At 49.1% G+C, this 19,386-nt stretch overlaps 8 protein-coding genes across 9 annotated transcripts; 3 read left to right on the top strand and 5 right to left on the bottom strand.

Moving 5' to 3' along the window:
• Window positions 1-55: 55 nt before the first annotated feature.
• TrAFT101_006666 (uncharacterized protein) lies at window positions 56-1,741 on the bottom strand (the record flags this gene model as incomplete). Its single annotated transcript, XM_066127839.1, has 3 exons — window positions 56-92; window positions 743-1,053; window positions 1,163-1,741. 3 exons carry the CDS (start codon window positions 1,739-1,741, stop codon window positions 56-58), a joined length of 927 nt encoding a protein of 308 aa, XP_065983952.1.
• A 24-nt stretch (window positions 1,742-1,765) lies between these two features.
• On the bottom strand, window positions 1,766-2,127 carry TrAFT101_006665 (uncharacterized protein; the record flags this gene model as incomplete). The annotated part of the gene is made up of 2 exons (XM_066127838.1): window positions 1,766-1,828; window positions 1,936-2,127. 2 exons carry the CDS (start codon window positions 2,125-2,127, stop codon window positions 1,766-1,768), a joined length of 255 nt encoding a protein of 84 aa, XP_065983951.1.
• Window positions 2,128-2,769: 642 nt separating this feature from the next.
• Window positions 2,770-5,741, bottom strand: TrAFT101_006664 (uncharacterized protein). Of its 2 annotated transcripts, XM_024910691.2 has the most exons (3): window positions 4,517-5,741; window positions 3,896-4,341; window positions 2,770-3,730 (listed from the first exon to the last, which is right to left on the bottom strand). In XM_024910691.2, the coding sequence occupies exons 1-3, from the start codon at window positions 5,441-5,443 to the stop codon at window positions 3,463-3,465; spliced, it is 1,641 nt and encodes a 546-aa protein (XP_024758322.2). In that variant the 5' UTR covers window positions 5,444-5,741; the 3' UTR covers window positions 2,770-3,462. The 2 variants fall into 2 exon arrangements, with proteins under 2 accessions (XP_024758322.2, XP_065983950.1); XM_066127837.1 differs by having other exon boundaries at window positions 2,770-4,341.
• An 805-nt stretch (window positions 5,742-6,546) lies between these two features.
• Window positions 6,547-8,780, bottom strand: TrAFT101_006663 (uncharacterized protein). The gene is made up of 8 exons (XM_066127836.1): window positions 8,533-8,780; window positions 8,256-8,454; window positions 8,085-8,193; window positions 7,844-8,019; window positions 7,511-7,767; window positions 7,304-7,452; window positions 7,091-7,235; window positions 6,547-7,028 (listed from the first exon to the last, which is right to left on the bottom strand). Exons 1-8 carry the CDS (start codon window positions 8,662-8,664, stop codon window positions 6,639-6,641), a joined length of 1,557 nt encoding a protein of 518 aa, XP_065983949.1. The 5' UTR covers window positions 8,665-8,780; the 3' UTR covers window positions 6,547-6,638.
• Window positions 8,781-9,245: 465 nt separating this feature from the next.
• Window positions 9,246-10,666, top strand: TrAFT101_006662 (uncharacterized protein; the record flags this gene model as incomplete). Its single annotated transcript, XM_024902664.2, has 5 exons — window positions 9,246-9,308; window positions 9,395-9,703; window positions 9,840-10,006; window positions 10,115-10,291; window positions 10,351-10,666. 5 exons carry the CDS (start codon window positions 9,246-9,248, stop codon window positions 10,664-10,666), a joined length of 1,032 nt encoding a protein of 343 aa, XP_024758320.2.
• Window positions 10,667-10,816: 150 nt separating this feature from the next.
• On the top strand, window positions 10,817-11,707 carry TrAFT101_006661 (uncharacterized protein; the record flags this gene model as incomplete). The annotated part of the gene is made up of 2 exons (XM_066127835.1): window positions 10,817-10,899; window positions 10,981-11,707. 2 exons carry the CDS (start codon window positions 10,817-10,819, stop codon window positions 11,705-11,707), a joined length of 810 nt encoding a protein of 269 aa, XP_065983948.1.
• TrAFT101_006660 (uncharacterized protein) lies at window positions 11,305-12,936 on the bottom strand. Its single transcript, XM_024903307.2, has 2 exons — window positions 11,830-12,936; window positions 11,305-11,727 (listed from the first exon to the last, which is right to left on the bottom strand). The coding sequence occupies exon 1, from the start codon at window positions 12,848-12,850 to the stop codon at window positions 12,029-12,031; it is 822 nt and encodes a 273-aa protein (XP_024758319.2). The 5' UTR covers window positions 12,851-12,936; the 3' UTR covers window positions 11,305-11,727; window positions 11,830-12,028.
• Window positions 12,937-13,160: 224 nt separating this feature from the next.
• TrAFT101_006659 (uncharacterized protein) lies at window positions 13,161-18,307 on the top strand. The gene has a single exon (XM_066127834.1). The coding sequence runs from the start codon at window positions 13,264-13,266 to the stop codon at window positions 17,086-17,088; it is 3,825 nt and encodes a 1,274-aa protein (XP_065983947.1). The 5' UTR covers window positions 13,161-13,263; the 3' UTR covers window positions 17,089-18,307.
• Window positions 18,308-19,386: the final 1,079 nt, after the last annotated feature.

Genomic DNA, 19,386 nt, shown 5'->3' with positions numbered 1-19,386 from the left:
GACTCTCTTACTGCCTGATTGCTGCAGCCTAGTGAGTGGAGGGCTGATACAAACTTTAGAGACATAGCGACGAATCAGGATGCTTCTTGGGACTATTAAAGGGACCGCCTATTCAGCACCCTGAGGTACTTGCACGTAATTACTAAGCAGATACGCAGTAAAGTACCTTTCAACCAGCAAAATATACAGTTTTACCGGCAACAAATATATATATATATATATATATATATATGAACTATATTTAAATAAATAAATAAAGTTTTTTTTTTTTCCTTTGTTTCTACGGTAAATTTATACAGGTACTTATATGAGGACATAGTGGCTTAAGTATCCCTTTGTATCTCCCATATAAATTTAGGGTGCTAGATAACAGAATTGGGGTACTGAATAGGCAGTCCCATACTTCAGGGCATGTTAACCCTTTTGTAATATAGACCTGAGTTGCCGTAATTAGAGGAGTTGGAACGCGGGAAAATTCATTAAATGGCGGATATTATGCCATTTTATGAGAAAATGGGATAAACCTAGTTATTTAAAGCACCATCTGGACTACATGTATTAGGCATGACCACGATGGTGCAGTTGCACTTCTTGGCAACATTCTGTACCAGGGTGTCCGAGTGGTCATCTAGAGCAAGTGAAAAAATCAGTCTCAATCGGGTTCAGTATTTCTACAAAATTCCCTCGAGAGAGGAAATCGGACCAACAACGCGGAAGAGAGCATAGAGTTAGTTTTGCTTACCTCGACACCTCCCTGTTCGGGTAGGCATTAATGAAGACCACGCAGGCGTCGCTGTTTGAATTGACCTCGGGGTTCGTTGACTCAAAGTCCCAGAAGAGAGAGAAGTCACCATCATAAGCACGCCGGTCCAAAGCAATAAAGGGGAAGTTAATATAGGCCGGCGAGTTGGTGCCAGAGCCCCCGCCCCGAATGATGGTGCCGTTGATGGCGATGAGGGAGCTATAGTAAGCGTCGCCGGCAACATTGTCGTTCACCAGAGTGCTATTTGTAGATTCGGCTTCGTTGCCCCATGGACCGTTTATTACTCCCAACTGTCCTTGATTGACGAATCTGGCACGTCCATAAAGCGGGGTTGATACTCCGTCGTAGCCGAAAAGCGACAAGAGTTCAATGCTTTTTCAAGGGTAGAGCCTTATTCACGTTTTTGACAAGGACATGGCCTTCAACAGCCACACCGAGCAGCGTGCTTTTGGCAACAGGATCGCGAGTGTTGACCTTCTTGCGTGGTTTAGACCAGTCCTTGGTCAGGTCCAATACCTGGGGGTGGATAGCCCTTGTCTTGGCCCATCTGGTACCAAGGACCGAGGATGCGAGTCGCCATGTCGACCAAGCAATCGCAGAACAGGCTCCCGTTACTAACAGCGGCCAGCGACATCTGACTTGAGCTTCCCCAATAGTACGAGACAGGCATGCCAATATCAAGGCCAGATGCTGCCGCCGAGACACCCCCACCCCCCATTGATCATACCAATCTGTAAGAACGAAGCCTTGAAAGCCGAGCTCTTTCCTTGAGTAAACCATGAAGCCCTTTGCTGTTTTGACATGAAGAGGAGTTGTTAACCCGCTGGTTGGCGCACATAGCGGCCCCGGCCCCAGCCCTGACGGCATCGGCAAACGGCCACGGGCACAGCTCGAACATGGGCCGGTCGTCGATATTGGCCGACGCAGCCTGGCGGTTCCGAAGCAGTGGCCCAGAGACCTCTCAATCTCTTTGTTCATTGCCGATGAAATGTTTCACGGAGGCTATGACACCTGCATCCTGAACGCCTTGAATCGTACTTGAAGCCATCTTCTCAGCCAGGTATGCTATGAAAAGGGGGAAAGAAAGCTCAAATATCAGCGCTTCAAAGCACACGCTTCAGGAAAGAAAATAAAGGGTAAATAATTATTTTAAAAAAAGTAAAACAGCTTACAATCGTTGGAAAAGTCCTCCCAGTGGCGACACGGCCCAGAGCGTCAACGGTAGGGCCGCCGTAAATAGGGGCACCCTTTGTGCGGAATTCGCCAGCAATGTATTCGCCTCGCAGGTTGGCGAGGTTAACGGTCCACGATGAACCGATGTGCATGTTAACAGCCCAGCAATTGACCAGCTCAGCATAAGGCATGCCCTTCGTCTCTTTCCCCTATCCCATGTCGCCCTGGTTCATCTGGAGGCGTCCCCACACGATCCGTGTGGATATTTACGTCTTTTGCAAACCAAGTGACTCGATGCTCGACACGACAGGGGGTTACAAGGCCAAGCCGATTACCCCATGCGGAGTACTCCAGTTTTTCTACCCCAGAGAAAACATGCGCCATAATTAAGCTGTGTGGAGTAGTAGAGTATTGGAGCTGGAGATTCGTCCCATTTGGACAAGTGTGAGGCTTGCTGGCGTTCAATGTCCGTCTATCCCCGTCATTGTGGCGTCTCGCTAGTCCTACTCCCTTCCAAGTGAATTAGGCCACTTTTCCATGTGGTGTGGTCACAAGGTTCACTGTGATGGGAATCTCCCCCTTGTTAGAGCATCCGTAACGTTTGCCATATGCGCCGGAATGTAGATCTGGAACACCAATTACAATATCCAGACAAGAAAGCGACCGAATTTGCGGCAGTAATCACAAAGAATTTACTCCAACCAAGCTAACCACTTGGCGGGAGAGTTTCCTGGGTATTTTAATATTAAGAACCGCGTCTATATCATGGCTCTCCGGATCCTAGACCTGACGTCGCCCAACTTCCCACTACGTTGTCACAACGGTCACACACCACCAATTATACAACATTTATTAACTCAATCAACTATAAGTCTACTAAATCTAAATGGGATAATAAGACATAAGTTAAGTCGTAGCGTGTGTTATTGCGGTGATGTCGGCCGGCAGGGCTCTTACGTCGAGCCCCCCATGGCCAGCACCTTTATATTATCGCCTACCAATATCACCATTGTCGCTGTGCCGCTGTCGCACAGCTGTGTACAACCTCTCAAGAACCGTACGCATCAGTGCAACGTCCCGCGCTTCGAGTCCCCAATGCCGAAGCGTTTGCAAAGCAAGGGTGATGAGCCACTGCCAGTCAGCCGGGGCTTCAGCGTCTCCGTAGCGAATTACGACAGCCAATATGAGCATTGCACAGGCGAACGTACGATAGGCAACGAACCATATGCTGCCGTGTCGATGATGCTGGGAGCTAAGAATAATGAGCTCAGATGCGATCTGCATAGCCTCGCGGCCGCACTGCACCACCTCGCACGGCAGCTGGCCCGGGTGATGCAAGAAGATGTATAGCAGCGGTCGCAGTATGTTCTCCCGCCAGTCGAGGAAGCGGTGCTGCAAGAAAAATGCATATTCATTCTCGGCCTGGCCCAGACGCTCGAAGCGGATGGACGGGGGTAGGTGAGAATACCAAAGCTCTATCTGTCTGTCAGTTTCGACATACTGCCGCGTCAGCAAGTCCACGTTGTTCATCCAGTAGTCCTCGCCACGGTGATAGAACAGCCATAGTACGTCGTCAATAGTGCGCCGCAGCGAGATCTCGGCCAGATAGAACAGCCAGCTGCGGTTCTCGTCGATTTGCGTCTCTGGGGCTTGGGAGACGACCTGCGCGTCGCGGTTACCAGCTTCATCTTGCTGAGTCGCTCCCGCAAAGGTCGTTGGCGGCGTGGGAAAGAGGTCCGGGTACCCAAGGTCGGACAGGCCACTGGGCGGAAGCCGAGCTCGGGCATAAGTTCGCTATTAATTACGGTGGTTTAGCGGCTAGTAAAACAGACAGCCATATGTAATGCGTGATTGGGTCTTTTGGGTTTGCACATGTGTCTATAAGCGTACATGTGTGCTTTTGTTTGTTCAAAAGAGACAGTACCGGATTTAGGTGGGGGATGACGGACTGATACGAACCTTTCCGCCTTGATACATGTCCAAAATACTCGCTGCTCAAGTAGGTACGTCGGGTTGTTCATGACCTCGGTTGTCATTGTCGTCCGTGTCGGCATTGAGCCGTCGTTGTGGAGATGTGTGTAGCCTCGACGAACAAGCAGGGCCTCAAGTCGCATGCAGGCCATCTGGACATAAAACCAGGCATCGAGCGGGCGCAAGGCGTACTTCTCAAAGACAGAAGCGAAGAAGAGGCATTGAATGTCAATAAGCGATGAGCCCAGAGTACCAATACGCTTCTTAGCGGCTTCATAGTAGGCCCTGGCTGTCAGGTTATCCTCATGGCCGTCCTCTATCGCCGTCGCGACTGGGTGTCTCCCTAAGGCATCTGCATTTTGGTCCGTGCTGGGCGAGGAACTATTTGGTGGCTCCCAAGCAGTTGTAAAACTTGCGAGGGCGCAAGCCAGCAGCTATAATAAAGGACGTGTTAGCAAAGAGGTCAGGGAAACAGAAATAGACCTCTGTCGTCGCAAAAAAAAAAGTATGCGGTCGCCACTTTTGCGCAGAATGGGACAGTCAGGGCGGAGGAAGAAAGAATCATATAGGGGTTTGTGGATATGGCTCTGGGCACTGTAGAATACGCACCACGAGGCAGGACGAGGCATTCCACTGCAGCCCGTTAGCCGCCGCGGATTTGGCATATGAGATAAGGGCGCCTTTGTCTAGGATTGGGTTCCGTGGGTAAACGTGGACGAGAAACTTGCGGCATAGTGGGACAAAGGCATTCTCGTCGATGACTCCAGCCGGGCGCGCAATAGGCGCTGGCACGTCGAGGAGTGAATGAGGTGACGACGGTGAGCCACCGGGTGCTGGAAAATTCTCGCTGTCTCCGCCGACCTCGAACAAGAATGACTCAATCTCAGCGTCTTTCTCGTCGATTAGCCCTTTGAAGACGGGCCAGCGCAACATGGTCTCGCAGCGCGTGAAGGCATATATCCATTTGCTGGAGACTGGCTGTCGGGGTTGGGCCAGCGGGCTTGAGATACTAGATGAGCGTCCATTATCCACAGCATGGGGCGTGTAGGCCACGGAGTCGCGGCAACATGGCTGTTGCTGCTGTTGGTCCGGTTGTTGCGGCTGTCGATATGGCAAAGGCTCGTCTCGCGGCTGGCTAAGCAGCTGCTTGACCTCGCCAAGGCTGGAGAGAATGGTCTCGCCAAGTTGGACCATGTACTCGGGCATGTTGTCCACAACAGGCGAGTCATCATAGATGCACTTGGCGCGGTGATAGACGCAGTAGCCGCACGCTGGCCGCTCCGCGTCGCACTTGGTCTTGCGCAGTCGACAGAACTGGCAAGCCGTTGCGGCGCGCTTCCGCCGTGTGAAAGACTCAGTAGTCAGCTTCCGCTTCCTTGATTTCGAGGTGCCCGAAGAAGACGAAGCAGCGACCCCGCCAGCATCGTGTGGGCGGCCGTCTTCTCCGCCAGGAACCGGGACTGTGAGCTGGGCCGCCGGTTGTTGCCGTGACCATCGCGGTATCTGCGCTCCGGCATGTGCGTCGGGAGCCATCATCCGCTCGTTCAGGGTGTCAGTTGTCGGCCGTCAGCTGCTGCTCGCTTCGGCAGGCTGGACGATGTGTTGAAGGCGTGGCGGGGAAAGACGGAGCTGGACGGGGCAGATAGGACAGATGGGGAGTGTGAGGCTAAACCAAGCATGCAGAGTCAGAAGAAAGCTTCGTGGATTACAGGCAGCTTGCCTCTGGGAAGGGGGCCAAGGTTAAGAACAATTGCAGGCCCAACTCCAGCCAATCCTGCTTTGAATCCAAAGGGTGAAGTGCCTTGCAGCCGGAGATGTGCAGAGCTATTGATTCCCTCGAGCAATAGGTCGTGGTGCGCCGTGCTTTTTGTGCTGTCTGGGGCAAGTCTGGGGCATGTCTGGGGCATGTCTGGGGCAAGTCTAGTGGGTCTGGGGAGCCTGGCTGAACCAAGACACGCTAACCGGGCTGTGTGCTGGCGCCTAAGACACTCCAGACTACTAAGTAAATACAGTGGAGTACATTGGATGTCAACGCGTGCAGAGACGAACTAGCTAACAGATTCATCAGAGCCTTAATCAGTAGTCGGTCGTCCGTCCAATTGAACAGCTACTTGGATGTCTTGATATCCACGCCATATTCCGTCTCCGGAGACGAACCGGATCTTCTTCCCCACCTGGTTGCACCACACTATTAGTTTTCCCAAACAAGCCACCTTAAGTCCAACGAAATTATCCGAATGTAAACTGTACCAACCAGAGAGGCACATCTTTCCTAGGTCATTCCTGGCTTCGGACGAAACACATACTTGTACCGTTATCAATGGTAACATCACAAGACAGCTTCTAGCCAGGCACCAACAGCCAACAAGCTAGCCTCACAATATGAGGCAAATCCTCTCTGTACAACAGTTTAGTTTAGCTTGAAGTGGGGCAACAAACCTTCAATTCTTGAATCTTGTAGAGTAAAGGGATTCTGTTCTGTCACGACAACGCTTGACCTGCGTTAAGCCACGAGGTGTGCATACCTAGTTAACTGATACATACAGGGATTGGGCTACTCCGGATGCTTCAAAGACTAAATAAGAGAAACTCACTCTCGGGTGGCATATGTCTTGACGAGGAACAATATCACTTTCTCTCGCCTATTACTATCAGAGTCTGTACATAATTGTCGAATCATTCCACAGAGTTGTCTTGAAATTCTCATGTGCCATATCTCCACTAATTCCTTTTATGGGTTTACATGAACGTGGGACGCATCAACATCGGCGCCTTTTTCCTGGCCCTCGAGCCCGCCAAAGCCAAGCTCATTGTCAGTGAAGCGTGCTGGATGGGGGGCAAAGGGGTTAAAGGGGGTTTCAAATATAGCGTCAATATCCTCAAGACGCCTTCCCTTGGTCTCCGGGAGAACGAAGAATGTAAACGCTAGCGCCAGCATGCAGATACTTCCAAACACCCAACCAACTTTGAAGTGGATGCTGTTGATCATATAGGGTATGATGAAGTTGGTCACGAAAGCCCAGATCACGTTCCATGCGGTCCCAATCGACTGAGTTTTTTCGCGAAGAGCAGCATTGGGAATCTCGCTACCAAGGAGGTAGGGAATAGAGGCACCTCCCATCTAGCAGCGCATTGTCAATATTGCACTAAATCAGATGTTAGGGGTACAGCAAGTGAACTCACGTTGTAGAAGAAAGCATAGAGCATAAATGAGGCGACAACCATGTCGCTCTCTGAGCGTGATTTGCCATCTTTCTGTCCCAAACCGGCTAACAAGAACATGAAAAAGCCCTGAAGGAAGAAACTAAGCAAAAGGGTGGCCCGCCGACTTGAATCATCAATCGCAGTTAGCCTTCAAAACCGCCTCAGCTGGAAACAGCACGTGTCTCAACTCACCCAAACTTATCGACTGCATACATCCCTGGAATCACAGAAACCAAGGAAAGACAACTGTTGATGATGGGGTAGGTGAAGGCATGAGCGGCATATCCGTTGTCACGATAAAAGACCGTCTGGTAGGTTGAAACGAAAGCTTGGCCGGTTGCCTGTGCAATACCCGTGTTAACGAAGATTTAAAGTGCATAAAAGAAGTAGCTCACTAACCTGCTGAAAGAAATAGTAGACCATAACAATCATGGTCCGGCGGGCGTTGGTGCCGCGTACTAGGTCGAGCCACGGAGCCTTGTGTACGTCCTCTTGGATGGCCTCTTTAATCGCTATTATTTCGGCCTCACAGTTGCCATTGCTAGCATCTTCCTTGGGCCGAATGCGGCGGAGAGCGGCAACAGCCTCCTCTTCACGGTCCCTAGAGAGAAGCCAGCGTGGCGAGTTGGGAATAAAAACAGTGAATAAGGCAATCACTAGTCACATGGTCATATCAAGTGTCAGATTACTAACGTGTCGAGAATGAGATGAGCTTAGACGATATGCACTCACAGGCAGCGAATATGAATTGGATGCCCGTAACGGTTTTCCATCCGGTAGCGCCTGTATAAGTTGAAAATCTCTTGTTGACACCAGTAGCGAGAAGTGTTCCCGCATTGAGGAAGAGCTGCAGAGATACGACAACGAGACCACGAAAATCCGCTGGAACAATTTCGGCCTGGTAGGTACTGTAAGAGAACTCAGTCAGCCTGCTGTTGAGTGTCATGTCGCTTCAAATAAAAGGCCAACTTGCGTAACGTTAACTTCGACAAGACCAATAGAGATATACACTATGATACGACCGACAATGAACTGCGCGTAACGTCCAGTGCCAGGGCCAGTCCCGGCCGCCGTGATCTCGACTAAACATCGACGATAAATTAACATAGGCATTTAGAAAGGGACTGATATTTCATATTCTCACCAATGATGCCGATAGCGGACACAACTGATAGCATTATGAAGACTATTCGATGCCCAAATCTTTCAATGCACGGACCGGCCAAAAAACATCCAATAAACTTGCCGATGAATGCAAGAGAAGATAGCAGCGAGATGTGGAGAGAGTCGAAGGCGTAGCCCTTGGTGACAGGGTTGTATGCCCCGAATTGCCTTATGAATCCCTAAGAAGCCAGGAGCATCATTAGCATGTTGTTCCGAAATTGGACTCACGGCCAGCGCAAACTAAGCAATTCACCTACAGGGTTGGACAAGATGCCGCCAAAACTGGCTGTATCGAAACCAAAAAGCATATCGCCTACAAGCAGGCAGAAGCACGAGAATAGTAGCATGGGCGTCGCCATGGCCCAAGCCGAGCGTGGATCAGCCGCCATCTTCCTCCCTTTATCAGCAAAGATAGAGAAAGTTTGAAGTTATCAAGAATGAAGACTAGATGCTAAATTTGATCGTTGCTGATAGATCATGATCAAGTCCGATGTAGCTAAGGAAGATTTACGAGCAAAGACCCTATTATAAGTACGGAGTAGTATGACCCCAGATCAGCATCTTGCCAGTTTAGTTAGTAAGCCGACACGTCCAAACGCACATAGGGCACTTCCCCGAAGCCAAAGGGTAACTCCGTTCATCCCCGTCTTAGCTGCTTTGCCCCGTGGTATCCACACGCTCTCCACTCTTGAAATCACGGCCTAATCTGCCAGCCTTATTGCGCCTTCTGCCCCCGTTAGAAACGACAGAAACTATTAATATGGTAGACTTGAGTCTATACGAGGCTACTCCAATTCTCCATTGGAACCCCAAACTCCTGCTTCTATTTAGAAACAAGCGTTTTTGGAGACTTTTCTTTTTTCATTTCTCTCAGTTTTACCAATTTTGACCTTTCTTATTTTCACCTAAACCCTGTCCTTCCTTCCGGTCCTGTTTCTGCTTCCACCCAGTCCTTTAATCGTGATTCAGCATGTCCTCCGCAAACTCGAAAATCAAACGCCCCAACTTTCTCTTCATCCTTGCAGATGATCTTGTATGTGGTGTAGTGTCCCGCCCCGATTGTATCATATTAAACGTCGGGGGGCACTGGAAGCTGCAGCTGACAACTCTTGGCCTTAGGGATTTTCCGATATTGGGTGCTATGGCAGCGAGATTCAGACTCCAAATATCGACAAGTTGGCGGCCGAGGGCGTGCGCATGTTGAACACACACGCTGCTGCCGCTTGCTCCCCCACGCGTGCCATGCTTATGAGCGGTACGGATGCCCACCTTGGTGGTCTCGGCGTGCTCATTGAATATAAGAATAGCGAGAAGGGGGCCAAGAGGTGGTCTGGTAAAGCAGGATATGAGGGCTACCTCAACACTGACGTTGCCACATTACCAGAGATTCTACATGATAATGGTTACTTTACACTCATGTCCGGCAAGGTTGGTTTTGTTTTCAATTACATGAGATTCCACACTGATGACGTCGCCTCATTTCTTTGAGTCATTCTACCTTCTTCTTCTGGCTCGTTTAATCTCACTTTCGATACGGGCGAGTGTGATGCTGACTATTCTACAGTGGCACTTAGGTTTGCGGATGTCTCAAGGACCTTGGAACCGCGGGTTTGAAAAAGCTTTTGCTATGCTGCCCGGTTGCTGCAACCACTACGGCTGGGAGCCAGTGAAGGAACCTTTCCCGGTGGGCGGACGTCCAATTCATGCTGAGGAAGGAAAAAAAGTCGACATGTGAGTTTTTAGAAAAGGAAAGGTTTCTTTCTTCTGTTTATTCACTAATCAGCGGTGCGCGTCCTTCCTGCTGATACCCGTTGTGCTGACAATGGCCCTCACGACTAGTCCCGCCAACAAGACTGAAGACGCCGAGGGCTTCTATTCCACCGACTACTATACCGAGAAAATGATTGAGTATCTTCGCAATCGGTCCGAAAATGACATGGAAAAGCCATTTTTTGCTTTTCTACCATATACTGCCCCCCACTGGCCCTTACAGTGTTCCAAGGCGAAACGCGACAAGTAGGTTAAGATCTCTTCTATTTTCACAGATCTCGCTTAATAATGCGCTGTGTGTCCAGGTATAAGGGAATATATGATGACGGTCCATATGCTCTGCGGTCACGGCGTTTACAGAGGCTACAGGAGCTTGGCATTATCGATCCGTCTGTTATTCCGCATAACGTAGAAACGACCACGATGGATGCCGAAGAATGGGATGACCTTACATCGGAGGAGAAGAAGCTGTCGAGCCGTGCCATGGAGGCTTATGCAGGCATGATAGACACCATAGATGAAAATATTGGTAAGGTCATGGACTATTTGAAAAGTACGGGAGAATACGACAATACTTTCATCATCTTCATGAGCGACAATGGCGCTGAGGGTGCCGCGTAGGTGTCAAATCTCTCCCCACAAAGCAAGCTGAGAATTCAAGACTAACCAAGGGCTACCTTGCTGCACACAGGCTAGAAGCTGTCTGTGAGTACCTTTTCCGTCCCATAACAGTCGGGTATTTGTTGACATCTGACTTTGGACACAGCTGTAATGGGAGACAACATCAAGCGAGCAATCCATCAGTATTATGACAATTCCTACGACAACATAGGCGCGTGGAACTCTTATACCTGGTACGTTTAGCTTCTCCACAATTGCACCAAGATGCGCAAGATCGGATAGACACAAAAGCAGCAACTCTAACATTCTCTCAGGCTTGGTCCCCTATGGGCTCAGGCATTGACCGCTCCGTCAAGGTTGTTCAAGTGCTTCCCTTCGCAGGGTGGCATTCTTGTTCCATGTGTGGTCAAACCTCCCGTCGGTTCTTTCCATCCGTCTTTCCTTCCTGGTTCGGTGAATCGGTCTTTGACGACTGTCATGGACTTTATGCCAACTTTCTTGGAGGCAGCCGACATATCGCTGCCACCAGTCACAGAGCATCAGTCGACAGCAGGGAAGGTTAGAATGACAGCGTTTCGAGGCAGAAGCGTGCATGCCATCCGCGGCAAGTCGTGGATGCCGTACTTCGGCCGTGGTCAGAAGATAGAGGACGATGAGATGTGGACAATTCACTCGTCGACCGAACCCATCGGGTGGGAGCTTTTCGCACGAGGCGCCCTACGTAAAGGCGATTGGAAGATTGTCCACTTTGCCGAAAAGCACGGCGGCGCAGGCGTAGGTGATGACGGTTGGGAGCTGTTCAATGTTGTCCAGGATCCTGGTGAGACCAAGGACTTGGCAAGGGCCGAACCAGCCAAATTTAAAGAGCTACTGGCATGCTGGGAGGACTATGTAGTCGAGTGTGGCGTTGTCTGGGGCGAGTCTGCTGCCGCCCCGGGACTGACCTTTGACGAGGCACCAGAATTGTGGGAAGATGAGGTTGGTTTGCAAAAGGCGTGGATGGGCGCCCAGGGCGGAGCCTGTCCGGCTACTTGTATATAGTTAAAGAAGAGTTCATATTCCTAAATGCATAAGCAAGGCAAGGAATGGGCATCAGCATTGTATGCCGTATTGGTCCTTTTTTATAGAGATTGGGGGGGGATTGGGGTCTGAAGAAAACTAACAAACGCGCGATTTATTGTATAATATAATAAGTATTTCTGATAAGGACGTTGTGCCTCTTGTCTGCTTTCGATGTCTACTTCTTTATTTTCTTTGGTGGTATTAGGTATCGGTATCGAGTGTAGCGCTGACCAGCTCGCGTTCGTTCGTATGATCATTCTGACACATGATTTTCCCCCTTGGTCACTCAATGATACAGCTCTAATAGAGAAAGTCATCCTCAGCCAGTGACGAACATTTCTTATAATCGCTGTCCAGCTCCAGTTCGTCCTGAAGCTCGACTTCCAGCACATCGTTAACAGTCTCTTCTTGGCCCCTCATATCCCAATACACCTTCCACCGATTATCATCTAAGAAGGCATTGTCCATCTCTCGACTTGAGTACCATTTAAATCGAACCTTGCGATACTGCAACGCAACAACTTGCTCACCACTGGCAACGAACTGCCTCTGAGCGCTGTGCTCTTGCCGATTCAACCCCGAAATTTTAGGGTCCGCAATATCACCGAGAGGAATTACAGCGGCTCCTGCGGCCGCGAGGGATGCAGTCACTGGGACCTCGACTTTGGCGTGGGACTCAGTCATCGCAGCAGCACCCTCGAGAATACGTGCATCTAACAGGGTATGGTAGCCCACGATCAGATATACGTCGTCTCCTTGGTCGATAGCCTCTTCGAGCCATTTTCGCGTTGACTCGTCTTGAAGAGCATTTTTGAACCATAACCCGGAATTCCGGAGTTGATATGTCATGGCTCGATCGGTTGTAACTTGGGTGTATGTTTTGTTCCGCTTGGTGCGAGACGCAGACACCAGCCGAGTCAGTATTGATGCGAACTTCTGATCAGCCGCTGTGTGCTGCACTTCATTATACCGGATGTGGGATTTGATGAGCGGTTCGACCACGTTGTCGCAAGGAGCATCGAAGTAATCCTGCTGTGGTTCCTCGACGTTCAATACAAGTCGTCCTAGTCGCACGGAGTCAAGAGGCAAGAATGACTGCCGGAGAACCAGATTATATGGCATCGCTTAGAATTCGTTGTTGCTTGTATAATCGAATATGTTCGTGAAAATGCTGCCCCGACCTCTCATTGTGACTCTGTTCACGCTAATAGAGCCGCTGGTAAGCCCAGGCAGAAGCATGGGTCAGGAACAGCGTGTTAAACGCGGTCCGTCTCCAAGATGTCGGCGCTAAACGAAAATCAAGAGGCACCAAAGAGGGGTTGCCCCGGATTCGTGTAAATCAATACTAGCGCAGGGCTGACCAAGTCTACTTACAGAATCTCGTGAACTTACCACTCAGATATTTCTTTGACACTCTTCAGGAGGGGCTGTATTAATATTCGACTGTGATGCTTCTTCCACTTGCCGCCGGCCAGTTCTGACCATGCCTGCTGTAGTACCGGAACGGCACGTAGATCGATCAACAGACACGCAAAATGGTAGTCTCGGACGACGAAATCCGCAGAATAGAGCGGAATGTGAGCGTTCTGCCACAAGGTCACCCAAATCGGGCGATGATGCTCAATAACCTCGGCAGCATGCTTGTGATGAGATTCAAACGAACAGGAAATATTGAGGACTTGAACCGAGGCATTCGCAGCGCAGAGCAAGCGCTGGCGGCTACTCCTGAAGGGGATCCGAGACACGCAGCGAGGCTGAAAAATCTGGCAATCAATCTTGAAATCCGGTTCAACAGGACTGGGAACCTACAAGACCTGGAAGATGCCATTCAAAAAACTGACAAAGCCATGCAAGTGGCCGATAACGAAGTCCAGGCTGATCTGGCACGGAGATTCGACAAGCTTCTTACCAAGGCCAAGCCAGCAATTGAGGCCATGCCCAATGATCACCCTGACCTGGAGAAAAGATTTCAGGCCTTTACTGAAATATTCAGAGGACGGTTTAAGCGAAGTGGTAGAATGGAAGACTTCGAGATTGCAATTCGATTAACGGAGGAAGCACTTCATGCCACAGCGAGAGCCTGTCAATACGCCATCCGCCGCATACGGCTCCGCATTGAGGAGATTCGATTGAAAAATCGGATAGGGGAAGAGCAACTCTTTCTCCGCGAGACTGTGGCGCTGTTACAACTAGAGCAGTCCCCATTAGGGAGAATGGCCGACATGGGACCGACTTTAACATTAGAACGCCTTGAAGAAGTCATTCGGAACGTGCATTACCTACTTGAAGCCGATCATCTCAACACACTAAGCAATATTTGGGACGATCGATTTCAGCAGACAAAAGAATTAAAAGATTTGGACGAAGCAATTCGCAAAGGGCGTGAAGCGGTACAAACTTCACCCAAAACCGATCCACAACACCTGCGCTGGCAGCACAATTTAAGCTTACTACTGCACAAGCGATATCAGCAACTTGGACGGGTGGAAGACTTGGAAGATTGGATTCACAACGCCCAGGATGCAGTGGATGCGACTCAAGAAGGAGATAGAACCCAGGGAAGTATATTTCAAAATCTAGGGGCAGCCCATTCGGACCGTTTCAAACGGTTCGGGAGAATCGAGGACCTAGAAGCCGCCATCTCCTTGGGACGAAGAGCATTACAAAAGGGTAATGGGGAGTCGTTCGTATTGACAGACTGTTTGAATAATCTGAGCATTGACCTTGCGCTCCGGTTTGAGAGATTCGAGAAAATAGAGGACCTGAAGGAAGCTATCCGGATCGCAAAGCAGGCACTGGATACCACACCTCAGGATAGCTCAAAACGAGCGAGATTGTTGAGCAACCTTGCGACTATGTTTTCAACTCTGTTTGAAACGACAGGAAACCTAGATGATGTCGAAGAGGCTCTTGCCAACGCCAGGGAAGTTGTGAATATCACTCCTGGAGACGATCTACAACTAGCACACAGATTGAATAGCTTAGGTGGTCGATTGCTCGAACGTTTCGGCAGGACGGGAAGGATAGAAGATCTAGATGAAGCTGTCCATCATATAGAGAAAGCGGTGGAGCACTCTAGAAAGGATCATCCACAGCTTGCAGCCAGACTGACTGATCTAGCATCTGTGTTTCGTGACCGATATATACACTTTAACAGGATGGAGGATTTGGAAGAAGCTATTCGGGTGGCGAAACAAGCAATGGAACTCACTCCCGTCGACCATCCAGAACTGGCGGAGAGATGGGACAGGCTAGGTGGAGTTTTGATTGATCGATTCGATCGAACTGGAAGGCTCGAGGATGTAGAAGAATCCATCCGGTTACGGGAGCAAGCCGTCATCGCCACGCCCCGGGACCATCCAAATCGAAAACGGTTTCTCAGCAGCCTTAGCATGTCATTGCTGCGACGTTACGATCAATTGAGAAGACTGGAGGATTTGGAAGAAGCCATTAAAGTGCAGCAGGAAGCAAGAGCTGCTATGTCCACGGATCATGCTAAGCTGGGACTAGTGCTGGACAGGTTGAGTGTTTTATTTCGCGAGCGATACGAACGGACAAAGAACAAACACGATTTGGAAGAGGCTATATCCATGGCAGAGCAGGCAACAAAGGTTACGCCATCGAATCATCCGGCCTTGGCATCAAATCTAGGTCACCTAGGCCTTCTTCTAACTTTATCAGCGACAGCTGAATCCGACAAACAAGCACTAGAGGCCTTCTTGAAGTCATTTAACTGCCACAATGGAACCCCAATAAGCCGTTTAACCTCAGCTTCAAATGCCTTACTCTTGTTGCAAAAGCAGAAAGATTGGCATTTCGCCCGCAACATATCAAAGGAAGCTGTGAGACTCATGACGCTTGTCAGCAACCGCACTCTTAGTCAGGCAGATCAGCAGTGGTGTTTATCGCACTTTTCGCATCTTGCGGCCGAGTCGTGCTCATTCTCACTTAGAGCGGGTGACAGTGCAGCCGAAGCCGTAGAGTTGCTCGAGCTGGGCCGGGGAGTGATCCTGGGCTATCTGATTGACGATAGGAGCGATATCTCAGAGTTGGCGGCTTCCTATGCGGAACAAGCTGAGGACTATGATAAGCTTCGAAACGAAGTTAACGCTCCTCTTATAGACACTGAAGATTCGAGGAGTCGAATTGCGAGAGTGAACCGACGTATTGAAGTGATACGCGAGCTGGACAATTGCATAGAGTCTATCCGACGGTTGCCTGGGCATGAGCGATTCCTCCTTGGGCCTACACCGGAAGATCTCATGAAGCAAGCCGAAGCAGGTGTCATCATTATAGTCAACGTCACTGAAGTCAGTAGCGACGCAATCATTATTTCTGCGTCTGCTATAACCGCTATTGAGCTACATGCACTAACGGCGTCCGAAGTGACAAAGTGGATTCGACAGGATTTAACTAGATTTGCATCCCGAGAAGAGTATGGGAGGAACAACAAGAAGTACCGCGAGTTTCTGCAATGGTTGTGGACCAGTTGTGTCAAACTTGTCTTGGACCAGCTGGGATTCAGCGCGAAACTTGAGCTGCATGATCTCCCTCGTATCTGGTGGATTGGTGTCGGTCTCGCCAGCTTCCTACCCTTTCACGCGGCTGGCGATCATTCTGCAGGGTCGGTGGAGAACACGCTCAGCAGAGTGATTTCCTCTTATACCCCGACTATAAAGGCATTATCATACTCAAGAGGGCGTGCTGCAACTGCACTGGGGACAGACAACGATGACCTCAAACTCCTGCTTGTGACGATGCCCACAACTCCAGGTGAGCGGCCACTCCCTGGAGTGACCATGGAGAAAACAGCGGTACAAGCCGCAGTGGAAAGCTCCTTCTGGTTTCAGTCCCTAGTACAACCCGATTCTGAGACTTTGCTACGCCGTATGAGAACCTGCGATATCGTCCATCTCGCCTGCCACGGGGTATCAGATCCAACTGATCCTTCAGAGAGCTGCTTGTTGCTTCAGAAATACCCAGAGTTTCAACGATTGCCACAACTAGACAAACTCACTGTTAAACAAATCTCGGAGGTGTCCAGAACCAAGGCTAGAATTGCTTATCTTTCAGCCTGTTCTACAGCGGAAAGTAAGGTCTTAGAATTAGCAGATGAAGCCATTCATATAGCCAGTGGATTCCAGGCTGCTGGTTTTGCACATGTCATCGGGTCTATGTGGTCTTCGAGCGATAGCATCTGTGTTGAAGTCGCGAGGGATTTCTACGCGCGGCTTAGAGACTGTGGTCATCTCAACAACAGAGTCGTTGCAGCAGCTTTGCATGAGTCGGTATCGAGAGTTCGTCAGAAGTTGCTTAAGCAGCCTCTTGCTTGGGCGGGGTATATTCACTTGGGTGCATGACAAGAATCCCCAACGCAAGCGGCGTCCTCTATCCTAATATCCGTAATACCGGTCTATCTATTCTTGAATCGACAAATACTCACTCTCTTCTCGCGAATAGGTACCTTTACCTTCGAGATCCGGTAGTCATGGGCGCTCAATTTATATCGGTCTCATGTCACATCGGCCGTGCAGAAGTGGTTCCTGGCCTGTCGGTTCGTTGATATCAGTGCGCCGCTAATCACACCCTCGATACTGTATAAACCGAACTCTGCTATTCATATCTCCAATCTGAAAACAAAGAACAGCTTGTTTCCATCACAATGTGCTGGATTCTACCTCGAAGCCGCTGCTCATGCCCACGAACGTGTATACAACCTTGGCCCCTGCTTCAGAAATGAAAGCCGAACGAACCGCCATCTCATGGAACATTGGCATATTAAAGCTGAATTCTGCTCGGGAGACTTGAGTGACATCATGGATCTGGTTGAGGTTTTTCTCCAAGGCATCTTTAAAGCCGTTTCCAATTATACGGAGAGAGTTACGGCGGTACTTGGCGAACAATCACCACCCATACGGATCCCTTTTGTGCGCATCACTTATCGGGAGGCTCTTAGTATTCTACAAGTAGGAGGTCAAGAAGTTAATTTTGGCCAGAATATATCAAAATAGGCTGAGAAATTTCTCACAGATCACTTTGACGGGCCTGTCTGGGTAACGCACAAGCCACGCTATCTTGAGCCATTCTCTTACAGTATTGATCCGGCTGCTGACGAGCCAAGCATGACTTCAGATTTGATCTCCCCAGATGGCTTCGGTGAAATATGGGGTGTTTCTGAAAAGTCTTTTACCAGAGAGGAACTTGAGTTACGCCTTAGGGAGAAGGGGAAGTCTGAGATGCAGGATGTTTATGGATGGGTACTTGAGTCTCGTATTTTGTATGGTCCCACATACGGCGTTTAGGATGGGGTTTGAACGGGTTCTAAGGTGGTTTTGTGGCCTTTCCCACGTCAAGAATATGATTCCTTCCCCTCGCATATTCGGCCGCGATCCAACACCGTAGGCTGAGTGAATTTTTACTAGGCACGATTAATCGTGGGATGCCAAGGTAACTACGGAGTACGTAGAGACAAGAATTACCAAAGGGAGGGTTTCTTCAGGCTTTTTTCTTTCATATAATATTAGGAAGATTAGCAGTCCAGAATATTATTAAATTGACTAAAACAAGATCCAATCCCCTATGTAACCTTAAGTCTAATAAGTTCCTTGTTCTATTAACCTAAATCCCTCTAAACTGTCCTATGGCTAAACGCGTTTCTACCAGGCAAAAGAAATAGTCACTATTTCAGTAACTAATATTAAATGTATTAGTAACAAAACTAGTTTAGTTTTTTATTATCAGCAGCAAAGTGTAGGCCATGCAACTACTATTTAAAACAGAGAGCATAAGCAAGAGGATAATATATCGAAAAAAGCCATTGCAGTCATAAATGGCTCGCATACGATCTTGTTCAATAAGTGAATTCTGCTATATTTAGATGTCTAAGGCTAAAAAATTAAAGACATATGCTTCCTTTTTGTTAAAAAGATGTGGCTCATAGGCTAACCCTATGGCGCCAACCTCTCCAGGTTTGCCTGTAATATTAAACAGAGCTGGTGCACCGTTTTCTTAATATACCCTTTACTGATCTCGTGTCTCTTTTACGCATGACACTTATGTATTATATTACAAATAATACTTAGCCTATTAGAATACGCTAGGTACTGTGCCTATTATCAACGGTAGGTGTCTGGCTTACCACCGCGTGGTCTACTAGTCCGTTTAATTCCTGGGCTGCCAATACCTGGCCTGCTTCTGTATGGCCCGCTAGTGCTTAAAATTTTGTCGTCAAACCTACCTCTATCAGACTTTCAGCTGCTTGGACTGAAGTTGTCTCTGTTGCTGCTGGTACAATGTTGCAGTTGCTATTGTCTGGGTTATCTGTGCCACCACTTCGGTGGCTGATCCTGATAACTGAAAGAACTCTTTATATCGTATAGGGCATGCTTTTGAAGTCATAATATAACCTAATATATGACATCTACTGCATTTAGGCTGTGCCTTTGGCTGCATTATTACTCAGATCACTTCAAATGCGCTAGGCTCTCGCCTTGTGCTTGTTATTGACCGATTGCGCCTCTGGTTAAACTAACTTGACACTGCTCTAGACTCTAGCATTAGCTATAGTTAAGATACATCTCGCTTTAAGTGCCATTGGGGATGAAAGTGCTCTAGCAAGAGGGCTTGCCCTGCTTCCTCGAGCCTCTTCAGGGTATAAA

Source organism: Trichoderma asperellum, chromosome 4 (assembly GCF_020647865.1).
Source record: "Trichoderma asperellum chromosome 4, complete sequence".
NCBI lineage: Eukaryota > Fungi > Ascomycota > Sordariomycetes > Hypocreales > Hypocreaceae > Trichoderma > Trichoderma asperellum.
The sequence above is the reverse complement of the archived record's forward strand: the minus strand, read 5'-3'. Positions and strand labels throughout refer to the sequence as shown.